A 17123-nucleotide genomic window follows, 5' to 3' on the forward strand; every position below is an offset into this window, starting at 1 on the left:
AGCGAGTTCAACAGGCTAACAGGCAGCCACCTCGAGCCACTCACTAAGAGGTCCACACAGGACATGCGGCCTTAAATACTGGACCGGTTCATGAAAGAAACTCTTGGGTCGTAAATAAGGGAGAAAAGCACGTCTGCTACCGAGTAGTTCTGAATCTTGAATTAAAACCAATGGAACAATGTTGATTTTTTTTTCTAAATAAATTTTATTTAAAATGTGTTTAAGGAAGTCAAAGACTGAATACTAAGCAGTTAAGTAGAGCTTATACCACTGTTTCAGAGAACACCATACACACACAATGTCCAAACAAGTCTCACTCTTCCATGAACCTCCTCGGATGATCAGAACAGAAAACATGAATAAAGTGGTTACCGAAGACATGAAAAAATGAGAACGACAGTACAGTACAAATCAGACAGTGAACAAGATCTAAATAAATAATATCAGCAGACTTCATGTGAAGCACTCTCATCAGATGCTTGTGTGAACATTTTTCATTTGAGGTCTTTCTGAAGACAGACATTCTACACAACGGCTGTGCAACTTCACACTGTAAAGCTCTATAGAGAAGGAAAACAATTGTTTTATTAGGTCTGTAGATTTTGGAGAGGCATAAAGAATCTTGAAGGGAGATCTTTAAAAAAAAGACAAGCTACATCAATACCACTGAGCTTGTTAGATTTAAGTGTATAAAATAAGAATAAAACAACCAACAGTCATCAGTAAAGCCTTAAATATAAATCAGTACTAGTCCAAGTCTCTCTTCATCGCTATAGGTCATATAAAAGTCAGCTGGCAAAAGCAAATATTGCACCACATTTTCAGCTGCATATCAAACGAGACAGACACCCCATATTGCCTATTCCACCCAAACATATACAAGAATACATTTTTATATGCAATGGATTGAAAAGGAAACCTAAAATCTGCGGAGGGGAAAGGGGGGAAAATAAATTAAATTTATAGAACAAGCTCTCAATATTTCTTAATGCATAAGTTTACTAGAGGGTCTTTTCATAAAGGCAAACGAAATATTTAAACAAAAGATAGAAGAAAAAAATAAGAGCAACTTCTCAGCAACTTCAACTCAAAATGCTTTCTATATTTATTTTCTTTGCGTTTCCCCATAAACATTTGTACCTACGAGTTTCTAGAACATTAACCCATCTAACTGCAAGTCTACATTTGAAACGGCAACAGTATTTCACAGGGAGCAATGGGAAAAGTGAAAGAGAAATAGAAAAAGTGCCCAAAGTAGGTGCATGTGTGTGTGGACGGTCTTCAGTAGTACTGATAAAGGGTGGCGCGTTTACCCCTGGCTCAGTTCAGCTGTTCATCAGCAGGAGGATCCACACGGATGGGATGTTAAAAGCATGTGAGAGCGTTTATAGCGGCTGCAGCACTGTGCGACCCGCATCACCGGTCCCTCCTGCCTTCTCCAGCTCAGACAGCTCCTCAAACACATCTCTGAACACAAAGACGTCTCATCAGATCACAACGATACCAGTGGGTCTCATTCACTCGTTTGCATGGATTTCTTGTATTTATACTTACTTGTGCATGTAGAAAAAGATGTATCCGCTCCTGTCACGATCTCTCTGAACTGTGGACTCCTGTGTGCGGGAGACGTCCAGATCATTGTATGTGAGCCAGGACTGTTTCCTCATGTCATAAACATCACTAATGTAATGCCCTATATAGGAGGAAAGAGACAAAGAGCACCTGATGAAACTGTACTTGGTCTGCAGTGGAAAAACAACATGAGCTAAAAGACGCCAGTACCTGATGATGAGCTGCTGCCGATGTGACTGACCACACTGATGAGTCTGAAGGAGTTCGGAAGCTCTCCAGTCTGGGGAACAAATCATGACACCATCATTAAAACCATGCTCTGAAAACGGTCACTTCTCAAACCGCACCGAGCGTCTCGGACTCACCTCGGCGTTCTTCTTGAGCTCTTCAGTTTCAGCCTCACTGTACTCCATATCCAGACCATCCTCGTTCCCAGAGTCGTCATCAGAGCACAGCAGCTCCGGCAAAGAGTTATTAAACTCTGCAACATGTTAACAAAAACATTCACATTAATAAAGATAATGTGAGACAGAACACAGTGTTCTGGGTGTATCATACTGACCTTGCAGGCTGAGCTCAGTGGCTCTCTTCAGATCGTCGTCTTCCCTCATCTCTCTCGCCTCCTGTGCAATTAACACAGATAATATTCACTGAACAACACAGTCATTATCATCATCATCAGTTAATCTGTGCTGACGTCAAGGATGAACAACACCGGAAAAGTACAGCTGCCAAGGAGATTGTGATAAAAGACCAACATTGTCAATAATATGCCCAAGCCACTTGTGAACTCAAAATCAAAACAGACCCTCAAAAAAATCTTGATTAGAAGGCTGTTAACTTTTTAAGTCTGTTGTTGTTTGTTTTACTTCAGATATCTTGATTTTAAATTTATCACAATTTTAAAACTGTCCTTAAAATGTTTTATATTCAACACACCACAATTGTGTTACTTTGTGCGATGAAATATGACCTGGAGATGTTATTGAGTTTCACTGAGATTCACCCCCACCCCCCAGGACTTTTCTTTTTTTTTTTTTTTAGCTGTAATTATTTACCAAATTATGCGATGTATAATGATCTCTACGTTTTTCTGTGTTTCAGTTTTTCGGCAAATAAACACACAAATGCAAATTGAGGGAGAATTTAAACCAATTAGACAATACTAGAGGTAAAAACTCACAAGATTAAGAAGTGTAAAAATCAAGGTCCACAATACAAGTACTACGATGATTACAATCTTATTAAATTCATAAAATATAGAATGTACTGCTAGATTCCTTACATGTTCCTGCAGGCTCTGTGCGAGGGCCTGCTGCAGCTCCTGTTCCTCTCGCTCCTGGTCTAAACTGTACTGCTGCACCCAGTCCAGCTCTCCCTGCACACCTTCAGGCGTCTGGTTCTCTTTATTCTCATCCATGGTCAGATCTAGAGACTCCAGGGCATCTAGACACAAACCAAACACAACTCTATACACTGTAGGCCGGGAATATAAACATGAAGTCTAGTTAACACTCTAGTTACCTGCAGGCTGTTTCTCTGCATCCAGAAGCTCCAAATGATGAGTCAGGTCCTGGCCGTCTCCATCTCCAAACCCTGTGTCTGGGCTGCTGGTTGGCTCGTCATCAGGGCATCCGGACAAACTAGTGTCGTGCCGACTCATCTCCAGCACAGCTGCTAGCATCTCATCATCGTTGACTGCATTAAACTCCGAGTGCTCGACCTGTGCGTTGTGCTGCACCTGAGAACAAAAGGGAGGTTAGATGTGAGGTTAAAAACTGGTCACATACGTTTCCTTCAGAAGTTTGGGGTCATTACGTTTTTCTTTCCCACTTTTAAGAAGGGACTAATTAAATTCATCAAATGTGACCATAAAAAACTATTTAAGTATAATTTTTTAAAATCAACGCTTTTATGAAATTTCTATTTAAAGGATCCTGAAGAAAACATACCCCCAAAAAAGCTAAGTTGCACAACTGTTTAACAAGTTTGAGCACTAAATCAGCATATTAGAATGATTTCTGAAAGATCATGTGACACTGAAGCCCAGGAGTGTGTATGTGTGTGTGTGTGTGTGTATATATACACAGTACAGACCAAAAGTTTGGAAACATTACTATTTTTAATGTTTTTGAAAGAAGTCTCTTCTGCTGCTCATCAAGCCTGCATTTATTTGATCAAAAATACAGAAAAAAAAACAGTAATATTGTAAAATATTATTACAACTTAAAATAATAGTTTTCTATTTGAATATACTTTAAAAAATAATTTATTCCTGTGATGCAAAGCTGAATTTTCAGCATTATTACTCCAGCCTTCAGTGTCACATGTAACATCCAGTCTATCACATGATCATTTAGAAATCATTCTAATATTCTGATTTATTATGAGTGTTGGAAACAGTTCTGCTGTCTAATATATTTTGATGAATAAAAGGTTAAAAAGAACTGCATTTATTCAATATAAAAAAAAAAATTCTAATAATATATATTCTAATAATATATTTTCCTTACTATCACTTTTTATCAATTTAACACATCCTTGCTGAATAAAAGTATTGATTTTATTTAAAAGAAAAAAGAAAAAATTACTGACCCCAAATTACTGACCAGTAGTGTATATTATTATTACAAAATATTTATATTTTAAAAACATAGCTTCTTCTTTTTTTTTTTTACTTTTTATTCATCAAAGTATCCTTAAAAAGTATCACGTTCTGAAAAAATATTAAGCAGCAGAACTGTTTCCAACTTTGATAATGAATCATCATATCAGAATGATTTCTAAAGGATCATGTGATAATGATCCTAAAAATTCAGCTCTGCATCACAGAAATAAATGATAATTTAAAGTATAATAAATTTTAAAAATTATTTTAAATTGTAATAATATATCACAATATTAAATTTTTCTGTATTTTTGATCAAATAAATGCAGGCTTGATGAGCAGAAGAAACTTCTTTCAAAAACATTTAAAATAGTAATAGAGTTTTAGTGTTTGTGTATGTATTTTTATATATATATATATATATATATATATATATATATATATATATATATATATATATATATATATATATATATATATATATATATATATATATATATATATATATATATATATAAAAACTTTAAAAAATTCATTTTAAGTTTAGATTTTGTCAGTTATGGTCTACTTTTTATTCACTTTAAATATTACTTTTTAAATGTGGTTCATTTTGTTTTCCGTGCTTTTATTTTATTTTAGTACTTCACAAAAATGTTTTATTTTGTGTTTAAGATAGTAACCCTGATTGTAACATGACACCTTTGTAGATTGTAGCTTGCTGCAACCAAAGTAACCATTTTGATCCACAAATGCCATTTGGACAGATTCAGGCTATGTCCACACAAATCCAGAGCTTTCCCTATCCGATCTATTTTTTTTCCTTGTCTCAAGATATATCTGCTTCCACAAAACGATGTAGTATACATGCCAGACCAGCATGTGGTACTGAAATTCTGCCACAGAGATACACTAAAAACGGAGAAGACTTGGACTATGTGCATAAACCTTGCGCGTGGTATACAAACGAACATGGAACAATACATTAATCTGTGTTAATGTTAGTTAATAAAAAGACAATCGTTCAGTGTTTGTTCATGTTTTTGTTGCTGTTACGTGATGTAGCGGTGTCTGATTAGGGGCGAGACGTGGGCGGATGACGTCGTAATTTCAGAAAACATATGGATTCGTTGTCCATACGAAAACGCAAGAGTGATGTTTTCAAATGTATCCACTCTGGGACCCGGTTTTAAAAAAATCTCGGTTTAACTCTCCCAAAACGCGGGATCCGTGTGGACGAAACGCCTATATGATACAAAATTTATGCGTATACAGCGAAACGCATCTCCGTGTGGATGGGGCCTCAAACGATCCATTAAAAATACCAAGCTGTTCTTCTCACCTCTTCAGTCCTGTCATCTTCTGAATGATGTTTACGACCAACTTTTCTGACGAGCTCCTCCTCACTATCCGAGTCACACAGCACACTGCCTGAGCTCTCTGGCTTTTGAGAAGCTTTCCTGTAAACCATCAATTTAAAACACATTAGTATGAATCAAGACTAAATACTCTTAGCATGCACATCAGAGGGCTGCTCTCACCGTAGTGTTGAAGAGTTGACCGACTGTGACATCTTCAGCGTCCTGGAGCTGAAATTAAATCAGCCATTAGTGAGTATGAAGGGTGCTACACTAAATGACAGCAAGTGCAAGAGTGAGTCTTACATGGCGGTCTGTGCGCTCCAGCCGAGGCTGAGAGGGGGGCGTGTGGCGTCTGTGCAGTGTGAGAGCAGTGTGAGATATTTAGGGATCAGGACTTGTTGGCCCAGTTTGCTGTTTAAAGACAGCTGACTGTTGTAGCTGTAGCGTTTAAGGTGAAGAATCAGCACTCTACAGACAGACACAGAGAGAGAGTCATTTAAAGGTTTTGAATTGACCACAAATGAGTCTTAAACAACAACCTAAACTGTGTCTGCTCATCCCAACCTGGGAAGCCTGCTAAATTTGTGAGAGACGGTTGCTGCTTTTCCACTGCATTTTTCACAGGAATACTCAATCTCCTCCATCTGTAAACAAAGCCAACAGGGAATGAAAAGTAAAGTACCATATTGTAAAATAGGTCATTTGGGTAATGGGTATTATGACTGATTGAAAGTCACAAAAATCATTTCCACACTTTTATTCAACCAGGCAAGATTTTAGCAAAAAGAAAAACTCAATAGTGACAAAAAAGGGTTGGTCACAAATGTTCAGCACAAAAACCGAGTTGGTTTTTGCATAGGGTTTGTCTGTTCAGATTAATGTGTCAAAAACATTTGCATGAATATGCGCCATACAGGTTGAATAAAACACTTTCAGAGTAGAGTGCTTCACTACTTTTTCCTCCGTGACAAAAACAAGTCAAACAGTATCTACATGTTTTCAAATGATTTTTGTATTTGTTATTGACTACATGCAAATATTCATGTTGATGCGAACAAACGCATTGACAGCCATTTATCAAATTCAACTGTTTATCACTGAACATTTATTTTGGTGTATACAGGACCATTCACATTTTACAGCTGGTATGATGCAGTGTCGTACCCTGAAAAAGAGATCTAGCGAGTCCTGTATGGATCTCAGAGGGAGTGATTTTTTCCTGCGCGGCAGGTCGATGGACAGGTCATTGAACTGCTCCCGCTTCATCACCACCTCTCCACAGCTGTTCACCAGAGCGAGAGAGGACTGGGTCAGTATGTGTTGTCTCGTGACTATGATCATATGTCCTGTAATATCTGCATGGCCTCTTTTATTCACCTTTTACATGTTATGGTGTGCTGCACTTCAAACTCCATGTTGACTGTAACCGGGCAGGTGTAAATGCGTGAGGTGTCCACCTCCTCTGCTAACCGAGCGCTCTGTGGCTCCTCCCCGGCCGAGGGCTCGTTCTTCCAGCTTTTGTTGATCTTCTCCATATCCTCCTTCAGCTGGTCCAGACACTGGCTCAGGAACTCATGGGCATCCTGGGCAAAAACAGCTGATTGGGACTTGCATCATGTGAACAATGTGTCAAGAAGGCTTATTCACACCAAGAACAACAACTGTAAAGATAATTATAACTATATTAGCATCCATACCAACGGACAATAAAATTGTTTGCTATGCAGTTCTGTCATCTGTCAATTTAAATCCTCAAGCTCTTTGAAGTTGGCTGTCAGTGTTTTTGTCGCCAGCAGAAATAAAGTGCTCTGAATGTTACTATTATTAAAATCTTAGAGTTATCATTGGTGTGAACGGGCTTCAAGTCGGATGCATCTGCATAAGAAATAAAGATGTCACATGTCTTACATTCTGCATGTAACCAGAGAAACGCTCAGCTGTTGAGGAAATAGCGTTCTTCACTCGCCGCAAAAGATCTTTCTTCACTTCTGGAGGGGAATTGTCTTTCCTGGCCAGCAGATGAGCAAAACGTTCATATGGAAACAAAAACAAAACATCAACAGGCATGTGACTGGATAATCATTACGTTTCAAATTTTTAAGAATGTTTAGAATAGTCCAGAAAGTACCTAATTTCGAGGGAAAAAACAACAGCATGACCATACCTCAGAAGGGCATTGACGGGGACCCTCTTCCATGGTATGCCCTGCTTTAACAGGTCATTTGAAAATGAGGGCAGGCTGAAAAGTGACTGGAGTATGGCGTTCATGTAACAGGTGTTCCCAAGATTGGAGAATCTAATGGACAATCAAGTAAGAGGCATGTGATAAGCTAAGGACAAAATAATGTTATTCAATATGACAAAATAATAGCCATAATACTGACTGTAATATACAATGTTTTATTTAAACTATATATAAAAATATATACATTTTAAATGTATAGTAGGATGGATCTCTCAGCAATAACACAGTAAAACACTAATAAAGTTGCAAAGATTTTATTTCATCATTTGATGCATAGTAAAAGAAATGAAACTGTTAGGTTTTATGCATTCATTTGATTACCACCATCTGGAATTGGTATTATATAAAACCAGAAAAAAAATAAAAAATAAAATTAAACAGAATTTGGTTCCCCCAAATTCTGTTTAATTTTAGTTTGTTTGTTTTTTTTTTCTATAAAACATTTCATAGAACCCTATACAAACCCGATTCCAAAAAAGTTGGGACATTGTACAAATTGTGAATAAAAACAGAATGCAATGATGTGGAAGTTTCAAATTTCAATATTTTATTCAGAATACAACATAGATGACATATCAAAATTTTAAACTGAGAAAGTGTATCATTTTAAGGAAAAAATTAGTTGATTTTAAATTTCATGACATCAACACATCTCAAAAAAGTTGGGACAAGGCCATGTTTACCACTGTGTGGCATCCCCTCTTCTTTTTATAACATCTGGGGACTGAGGAGACATGTTGCTCAAGTTTAGGAATAGGAATGTTGTCCCATTCTTGTCTAATACAGGCTTCTAGTTGCTCAACTGTCTTAGGTCTTCTTTGTCGCATCTTCCTCTTTATGATGCGCCAAATGTTTTCTATGGGTGAAAGATCTGGACTGCAGGCTGGCCATTTCAGTACCAGGATCCTTCTTCTATGCAGCCATGATGTTGTAATTGATGCAGGATGTGGTCTGGCATTGTCATGTTGGAAAATGCAAGGTCTTCCCTGAAAGAGACGACATCTGGATGGGAGCATATGTTGTTCTAGAACTTGGATATACCTTTCAGCATTGATGGTGCCTTACCAGATGTGTAAGCTGCCCATGCCACATGCACTCATTAGGGGTGTAACGGTACACGTATTCATACTGAACAGTTTCGGTACGGGTCTTTCGGTTCGGTACGTACCGAACTAATACAGTTTTTTTTGTTGTTTTTTTTTTCTCAGGAAATTCAAATAATGAGTATGGTAGACGCGAATTTGATGCTCTATTCGTGTTTGGTGTGAACGCAGCATTAAAGGGATAGTATTTGATGATCTGTTAGTTTTGTCATTAATCACTTATCCCCATTTTGTTAATAAAAAGTATATTCCAATTTTGTATTAGGATGATTATTTGGGTTATCTTTTGGATAATGAAAATGGAGGCCTGTGACTGTTCCATAGACTGCCAAATAAATAACAGTGTCAAGGTCCATAAAAGGTATGAAAGTCGTTGTCAAAATACTCCATCTGCCATCAGACGTGCAATCTGGGTTATATGAAGCAACGGGACCACTTTTTGTAAGCAAAGAAAACAAAAGTAACGATTTATTTAATAATTCCTTTGTCAACAGTCTCCTCTGTCTCTCTCCATATCACAGTATGCTGTGTATGCTCTTCTGTGTCATCCGCGCCACAAGGATGCGCTGTTTCTACGTGTATTTAGCTTTGATTTGAAATAAAAACACAGTGCATCCTTGTGGCTTTATGTTTGGGTTAAGTTGTTAGGCCTAATTGTAATCTTTATAATGTAAAAGTGCTCCCTATAGTTTTAAGCATAAGCTGAGGTAGATTTGCATCACTAAGAAAATTGAAACTATAACTAAATGTATTTCAAGAAAGAGCAACTTGTTCAGTAAACCATTAAAAAAAAAAATTGTTTTCCCCCCTGCTGTACCAAAATCATACCGAACCGTGATGTTAAAACCGAGGTACGTACCGAACCATCATATTTGTGTACCGTTACACCCCTAGCACTCATGCAACCCCATACCATCAGAGATGCAGGCTTCTGAACTGAGCACTGATAACAACTTCGGTTCTCCTTGTCCTCTTTAGTCCGGATGACATGGCGTCCCAGTTTTCCAAAAAGAACTTCAAATTTTGATTCGTCTGACCACAGAACATTTTTCCACTTTGCCACAGTCCATTTTAAATGAGCCTTGGCCCAGAGAAAACGCCTGCGCTTCTGGATCATGTTTAGATATGGCTTCTTTTTTGACCTGTAGAGTTTTAGCCGGCAACGGTGAATGGCAGTGGATTGTGTTCACAGACAATGTTTTCTGGAAGTATTCCTGAGCCCATGTTGTGATTTCCATTACAGCAGCATTCCTGTATGTGATGCAGTGCCGTCTAAGGGCCCGAAGATCACGGGTATCCAGTATGGTTTTCCGGCCTTGACCCTTACGCACAGAGATTGTTCCAGATTCTCTGAATCTTTGGATGATATTATGCACTGTAGATGATGATAACTTCAAACTCTTTGCAATTTTTCTCTGAGAAACTCCTTTCTGATATTGCTCCACTATTTTTCGCCGCAGCATTGGAGGAACTGGTGATCCACTGCACATCTTGACTTCTGAGAGACACTGCCACTCTGAGAGGCTCTTTTTATACCCAATCATGTTGTCAGTTGACCTAATAAGTTGTAAATTGGTCCTCCAGCTGTTCCTTATAGGCCTGGGACGGTATTGAATTTTTCTTACCGCGGTTGAAAAGCAATAAATTCCCGCGGTATTGCGGTAAACCGCAGTAAAGACAAACAAACACATTTTTATTTATCGTATTGATCAGTAATAGATATTAATTTGCATGTTTATTTTCCATATTTTTACCTTCAGATTAGGCTACAGTCGTCGTCATCAAACAATCACTTAGACTATAACGACTTTTGCGCACACAGAGGCTAAGGCAACTGAGCATAAGGAACACGTTTATTTAACATTTATTATTTCACATTTAGAATAAGAACATTTAGAACAGAAATTATGTCTGAAAAAAAAAAGTGCTGGCAAAACGAAAGGCGCTATGGTTTACATCCCAGCCTTCATATTTTTTGCTAGAAAAACTAGCATGTTCACTTTGTCAGGTTTAAGGGAGGCCCTGAAAGACGAAACGACGTTACCTGCAGCACTGAACACACGTTCTGAGGGAATGCTTGTAGCGCAAATGGTCATATATTTTCGGGCTACTTTGGAAAGCAGAGGGAATCGGACACTATTGTCCCGCCACCAGACAAGAGGGTCTGCGTGGGAATCCAGGGCTTCCTCCTGCAAATACCTTCTGATCTCTGTGTCTACACGAATTCTCTTGGGGGTCGGAGTAGATGTTTTTTCTTTTTTTTTCCCCAAGTAAGTCAGCCAGATTCGGTTTTTTTTATTACTTATATAATATATGAATTATATTTAATATGATTTATATTACATATTTATACATGTTTAGCTATATTAACATTTATATAGATATTACGTGTGCGCTTTTTTGTCTCAGTGGTTAATGAAGGCTATTTAACGAAGGCATATAGAGTAATATAAATATGTAGACATATAGGCTAAATTAATATAAATATTTAAAAATCTATAATATATATATAAATACTATTTATATTATATATTTTTACATATTTATATTTATTTAGCCTATATCTCGTGTGCGCTTTGGTCGCAGTGTGGTTCAAGGCTATAATTTAACGAATGCTATTTAATTTAACAAAGTGTCGCTGCTCACAATATTGTGGTTGTTTTTTACTTATAAATAAGATAAATATAAATAATATTTATAAATAAGATAAATATAAATAATATTTATAAGTTAAAAAAAACAATGACGGTATTGTGTGACACTTTGTTAAATTAAATAGCATTCGTTAAATTATAGCCTTGAACCACACTGAGACCAAAGCGCACACGAGATATAGGCTAAGTTAATATAAATATGTAAAAATATATAATATAAATAATATTTATATATATTATAGATTTTTAAATATTTATATTTATTTAGCCTATATGTCTACATATTTATATATTATACATATAAATGCCATGTTTCGATGGAATAGTAGCTTAAATGCGCAATTGTCGGCTGCACAACCACGTGAGAGACTTGTGTTAAGCAGAATAAGCACGTGCAATTAAAAACTGAGGTCCTGCTTTTTTGGCTCTCTCATGAGTCATCCACCTGTATTTTATGCTTTAGTAAAATGAAATGAAATTCAATATATAGGCTACAAGACATTACACAGGTACTCTAGGCCTAATAGTCAATACAAATGGAATGCTATTAGCCTATTAGAGGTGCATAGATACATTTTTTAATCTAGATTAATCTCACTGTAATCTTGGAATTAATCTAGATTAAAATGGCTCATTTGACTTCTGCCGAAGGCATTCAGATGTGCAGGCCAATGTTTTTTTTTGTTTTTTTTTTTTTTTGCGGTGATGACGGTTACAGGTTTAGACCCGCGGTAGGCGTCACGTGACCGCGGTATTGCGGTAATGCGGTAACCGTCCCAGGCCTAGTTCCTTATATGTACATTTAACTTTTCCGGCCTCTTACTGCTACCTGTTCCAACTTTTTTGGAATTTTTAGCTCCCATGAAATCCAAAATGAGCCAATATTTGGCATGACATTTCAAAATGTCTCACTTTCAACATTTGATATGTTATCTATATTCTATTGTGAATAAAATATATGTTTATGAGATTTGTAAATTATTCCATTTCTTTTTTACTCACTTTGTACAGTGTCCCAACTTTTTTGAAATCAGGTTTGTATTAGCAAGCTTTAGACACTCACCCTTGTAGTGGAGGCTGCGGCTGAGCCAGCGTAGATGGTCTTGGTTTGTTCCAGCCACCGTAGTCCAAAATTGGGCGCACCTTTTTAAAGGGAGTTGAGTGATTGGGTAACATTAGGCTTCTTTTAGCAGAGGGACACTGGCCTGTACTGCTGGGCCTGTAAAGGAAAAAATATCAAAACAGATGTGGTTTAATAACCGCTAAATCTGATGAATTCAGCAAAGGATACAAAAAAGCGATAATACTTGTTTGTGATATTCAGTAAAATAACTGGCTCATAAAGTGATTTGTTTGTGAACTGGACTACACTAGTCACAATGTATGTTTGTGCAGCAACTGAAGACTATGCACTAGTTGTGCCAGCCTTGTTTACCATTACAGAGTCATTTTATCACATTCAGATTACATTATTGCTGTGGAATTGTAAATTCAGCAGCAGCACCATCACAGAACTTTGCAGCAAACACCGGTTTATAAAGCACAGCCTATTGACAATGAGTAACAACACTCTTTACCTGTCCAAAACTGAATGAATCTGTGAGTAATCTTTAGATCCTGTTCTGCTCCCATAAAAGGATGTTGGCTGGAGAGGGGCAGGCGTGTGTGGAGCTGAGAAAATGAAGTAATAAGCATATGTCACAAAGCAGAGGGAAGCCACAACAGTAGATAAAATGTCAATAGACACTAACCGGTTACTCGGTTCTCCTCTGACTGCTTGAGTTTCTCTTTACAGCTGAGCAGAAACTTTCTGGACGAGTCTGTGATGGCCTTATTGTTGCTAAAAACAGACAATATTAGAGAAAGTTTTTCATTTTAGCGCACTCAATTCAAAACTTTGGGACTGGTAGGATTTTTTAAATGTTTGCTAAGGCTGCAAAGCTGCATTAATTATTTTGCTTAATATTTAAATGTTTTCAAGAGTCTTTTATGAATACAGAATTTATTTGTAACAATGTATTTACTGTATCTGTTGATTCATTTAATGCATCCTTTCTAAACAGGACTCAATTTCTTTCAGAATGGGGAAAATCCTACTGACCCAAGACTTTTTTATACAGTAGCATATCAAAATGAATCTGCGCCAAGATGAAGTCTCGTTTACCTAGAAGAGTCATTCTCTTTGGGGTAGTCCTCTGTCATATCACCGTCAGAGTTCATCAGCCTCTTCCTCTTCTCACTCCTACAGGACAAAACCTTTAGTTGTGGTCAGGGCAATCTTTATTAAATTAACAAGTCATTAAATTACTGAAACCTAAGATAACATGCAAGCAAATAACATAACTGAGCAAAAAGTGCACACGCTTTCTAGAGACACTGTACCCAAATCTAAATGTGCACACCTGTTCTCAGAGAGCCCATTGCGGCCAGGTGTGGAAGTTACCCGGCTGGGACTCCCGAGAGGCTTTCTTGGTGTGCTGTCCTCTCTGCTGTCCAGACTTGGACGTCTTGGAGTGCTCTGAAAGAAATGGCAGGTCAATCGTATAATATTTAGAAAAGAATCCATAAGCATTTCAGTGCTTGTGATGCTGCAGTACCTGTTTTTCTGACGGAGAAAGGCCAGAGTCGTTCTGTGCTGCGCGATTCCCAAGAACTAAGCCAAAACTAGCACTCCCCTGGTTTGTCTTTAAAACTAAAGAAAAACAAAACTTAACATGACTTGAAAAAGAATGGACAGTGAGCTGACAACTACAAACAAGTCAAACGAAACATACCTGCTGGTTTTCCAAGCCTCACCATCTCAAGATACTCCTTCATTTTTTTAGCAACCAACAAGGACAGTTTGTCCATCATGACAACGCTGGAGTCTTTCAGAGTCAAAGTCACGCGGTTTGGGCCACGCGTTTGATACCATGAAACCTGCTTAACGTTGTGATTCAGCTGCAACAAAAACAAACAAGTCTAAATAGCATTCAACAAAATGCATTTGATGCCCATGTCTTAAAATAACAAACTGTGTCTCTAAAGAGAACCTTGCAGACGTTTCTTAACCCTTTAAACATCCTTTATCGTATTTCATACACATTTCTAAGGATTTAAATTATCAACATGATCAATCTTTGCTGAAAAAGAAATTGATGCACACAAACTACCACATGCATTCAGTCATCTGATTAATAGGTTATACTTTAACAAATAAAAAGCCTTTTACTACAATTGTGAAAATGTCCACCTGCAGGTCTTTCTGCTGATTAATCTTTAATTATGAAGATAAAATGTGTTTTATACTCTTAGTAATATTTCAAGGTGAATATTTACTTGAACTAAAAATTAGATTTACCTGATTATCAATGCTTTATTTGTTTTTAAAGAAAAAATTTGTTAAAATGTGAGTATCAAATATGAGCCATCAGGCTTTTGAGGAATGTTTACTTGTTCATCTCTCAAACAGAGTTTTAATCATAAACTAAGCATTTAAAAATCATCTTACAGACATTAAAGGGTTAGTTCACCCAAAAATGAAAATGATGTCATTAATGACTCACCCTCATGTCGTTCCAAACCCGTAAGACCTTTGTTCATCTTCGGAACACAGTATAAGATATTTTAGATTTAGTCCGAGAGCTTTCTGACCCTCCACTTAAAATCTATGTACGCTATACTGTCCATGTCCAGAAAAGTAATAAAAACATCATCAAAGTAGTCCATGTGACATCAGAGGGTCCGCTAGAATTTGTTGAAGCATCGAAAATACATTTTGGTCCAAAAATAACGACTTTATTCAGCATTGTCTTCTCTTCCGGGTCTGTTGTGACCAAAATGTATTTTCGATGCTTCAACAAATTCTAGCGGACCCTCTGATGTCACATGGACTGGAGATGAACGGAGGTCTTACGGGTTTGGAACGACATGAGGGTGAGTCAATGACATAATTTAAATTTTTGGGTGAACTAACCCTTTGATATGAGATACAGAGTGACGAGTGATATGTATAAGCTTTTAATGAATGTAATCTGTTATACTGTTTTAAAGATTTTATTGATTTACATAAACTATCAGAATTTCATTGTTCGGCCACGTAAATATCTGCAACTTCACCAAATTGCATATTTTTTTCCTCTTCAAGCTTCATATTCTCACTACATCATACTTTATGAAACAGTAAAGTCTGCATGTATTAAATATGATACCCAAACAGCATAATTCGTAAGGACAATTATCATATGTCAGGCTTTCGGCTGTTAATGCAAAGACAGATCAGTACCTGAAACATCCTCGGAGTACCGCCGCTGTTGAACTTGACCAGCAGGTTTATTTTGTTGTCTCTCTCGTGGATTTCAAAGACCCCCTCTTTCCATTTGGTGGTCCCCAGCTCGCCGCATCTGATGCGGATGCGGACAGCGCCACCGCTGGTCATCTTGGGCACCGCGACGGCCATGAGTGCGAGAGGCGCTCAGAACTCCGGCTCTGGACACAACTGAAGGCGAACAGATGCGGCCAGAGATCTGCAACAGAAGCCGAGAGACAATGTCCGACGTGAAACAGCTTGAGACGCAGAGACGGTCGCAAACATTAGCGAAGACGATTTTACAACAGGAGGGAGCGAAACGAGCGCTTCTCTGAACAAAAACACGCGATTTTGATCCTGTAGGTTTCATTTTACACATCTGTTGTAAACGAGCCAATGCATGTCCATGTAAATACACGTTTAAAAGAAAACTGACACTCTTAAAGACCTACTTTAGAACCACAGAGACCCAAAGTCGCGCGTGTGAACTTATAACGCGTTAACGTCATTTAACAATATCTCTCTATTAATGTCCCGGTCTTTTAAAACCACCAAAGACAACTAACAAAACATAAGCGCCAGATTAAAATCTACATTAGACAGTTATATTTCTTACATTCAAACACTCCACCTAATATAAAACTACGTTAAATCGTTAAGTCAACTCACAAAATTGATGCTTTGAAAGCCTTACGCTTAAGTAAGACAAACTTCTGACATTTTAAAGTTAGCTGATTAAGCCCGAAGCTCTCCTTTATAAGATCTTGTTCTTAAGAGCCCCGAGTTGCGCGTGTTTCGAGGGGTTCCGGTGAGTAAAGAGGAAAGTAAACACACTTCAGGTTTGTTCGCGCTTTAAATGAACCAACTTGACTAGCTTCCCTAGAGACCGCACCGATTCAAGCTAGCGCTCGCCTTCCCGCCTTCAAACAAACTAACTCTCGTATAATTCGCGGAAACGCGTCTTTATTTTGCAGTATCCTCACACTCGGCTGCGGAAAAATGACACACGCACCATCCACACGGAGCTAATTAACTAGCATTAGCAGCCCAGGCCGTGTGACAGGCTTGGCTCCGCTAACGGACCATTCTGAGAAAAACGCGGGCAAATTCTGCTCACTAACCGCATCTCGCTTACCTGCGGGAGGGAAACTCCTTGAAGAGAGCGCTGGAGAATGAAAGTATGCGCTCAATGTGGCGCGCTGTCAGTGTGTGGTTTTTGCCGGCTGTGATGTTACCTGCGCTCGCGTCCCACGAGCAGCCGATGATGGCGGGAATGTGAAAATTTAGAGCGGAAA

General features: G+C 37.9%; 2 protein-coding genes across 5 annotated transcripts in view; one reads left to right on the plus strand and one right to left on the minus strand.

Moving 5' to 3' along the window:
• ybey (ybeY metalloendoribonuclease) overlaps nt 1-228 on the plus strand; it is a 3123-nt gene extending 2895 nt beyond the window's left edge. For both annotated transcript variants that reach the window (XM_042730681.1, XM_042730680.1), the window contains one exon: nt 1-228. This exon is cut by the window's left edge and continues 27 nt beyond it. In XM_042730681.1, the coding sequence (XP_042586615.1) occupies nt 1-75 (75 nt within the window). In that variant the 3' untranslated portion in view covers nt 76-228.
• LOC109107571 (ubiquitin carboxyl-terminal hydrolase 37) lies at nt 186-17105 on the minus strand. Of its 3 annotated transcripts, XR_006155547.1 has the most exons (25): nt 16964-17105; nt 15805-16045; nt 14315-14480; nt 14138-14232; nt 13943-14058; nt 13705-13782; nt 13292-13380; nt 13118-13211; nt 12604-12759; nt 7702-7834; nt 7447-7569; nt 6916-7121; nt 6703-6820; nt 6103-6182; nt 5842-6006; nt 5719-5766; nt 5520-5637; nt 3097-3313; nt 2858-3018; nt 2135-2195; nt 1938-2053; nt 1783-1852; nt 1555-1693; nt 1314-1467; nt 186-560 (listed from the first exon to the last, which is right to left on the minus strand). XR_006155547.1 is itself a non-coding variant. In XM_042730678.1 (24 exons), exons 2-24 carry the CDS (start codon nt 15976-15978, stop codon nt 1386-1388), a joined length of 2805 nt encoding a protein of 934 aa, XP_042586612.1. In that variant the 5' UTR covers nt 15979-16045; nt 16964-17104; the 3' UTR covers nt 593-1385. The 3 variants fall into 3 exon arrangements, 2 of the variants coding, with proteins under 2 accessions (XP_042586612.1, XP_042586613.1); XM_042730678.1 differs by lacking the exon at nt 186-560 and having other exon boundaries at nt 593-1467; nt 16964-17104; XM_042730679.1 differs by lacking the exon at nt 186-560 and having other exon boundaries at nt 593-1467; nt 17064-17084.
• Between the last annotated feature and the right edge of the window lie 18 nt (nt 17106-17123).

The sequence above is a fragment of the Cyprinus carpio genome, chromosome B9 (genome assembly GCF_018340385.1).
Source record: "Cyprinus carpio isolate SPL01 chromosome B9, ASM1834038v1, whole genome shotgun sequence".
Classification (NCBI taxonomy): Eukaryota; Metazoa; Chordata; class Actinopteri; order Cypriniformes; family Cyprinidae; genus Cyprinus; species Cyprinus carpio.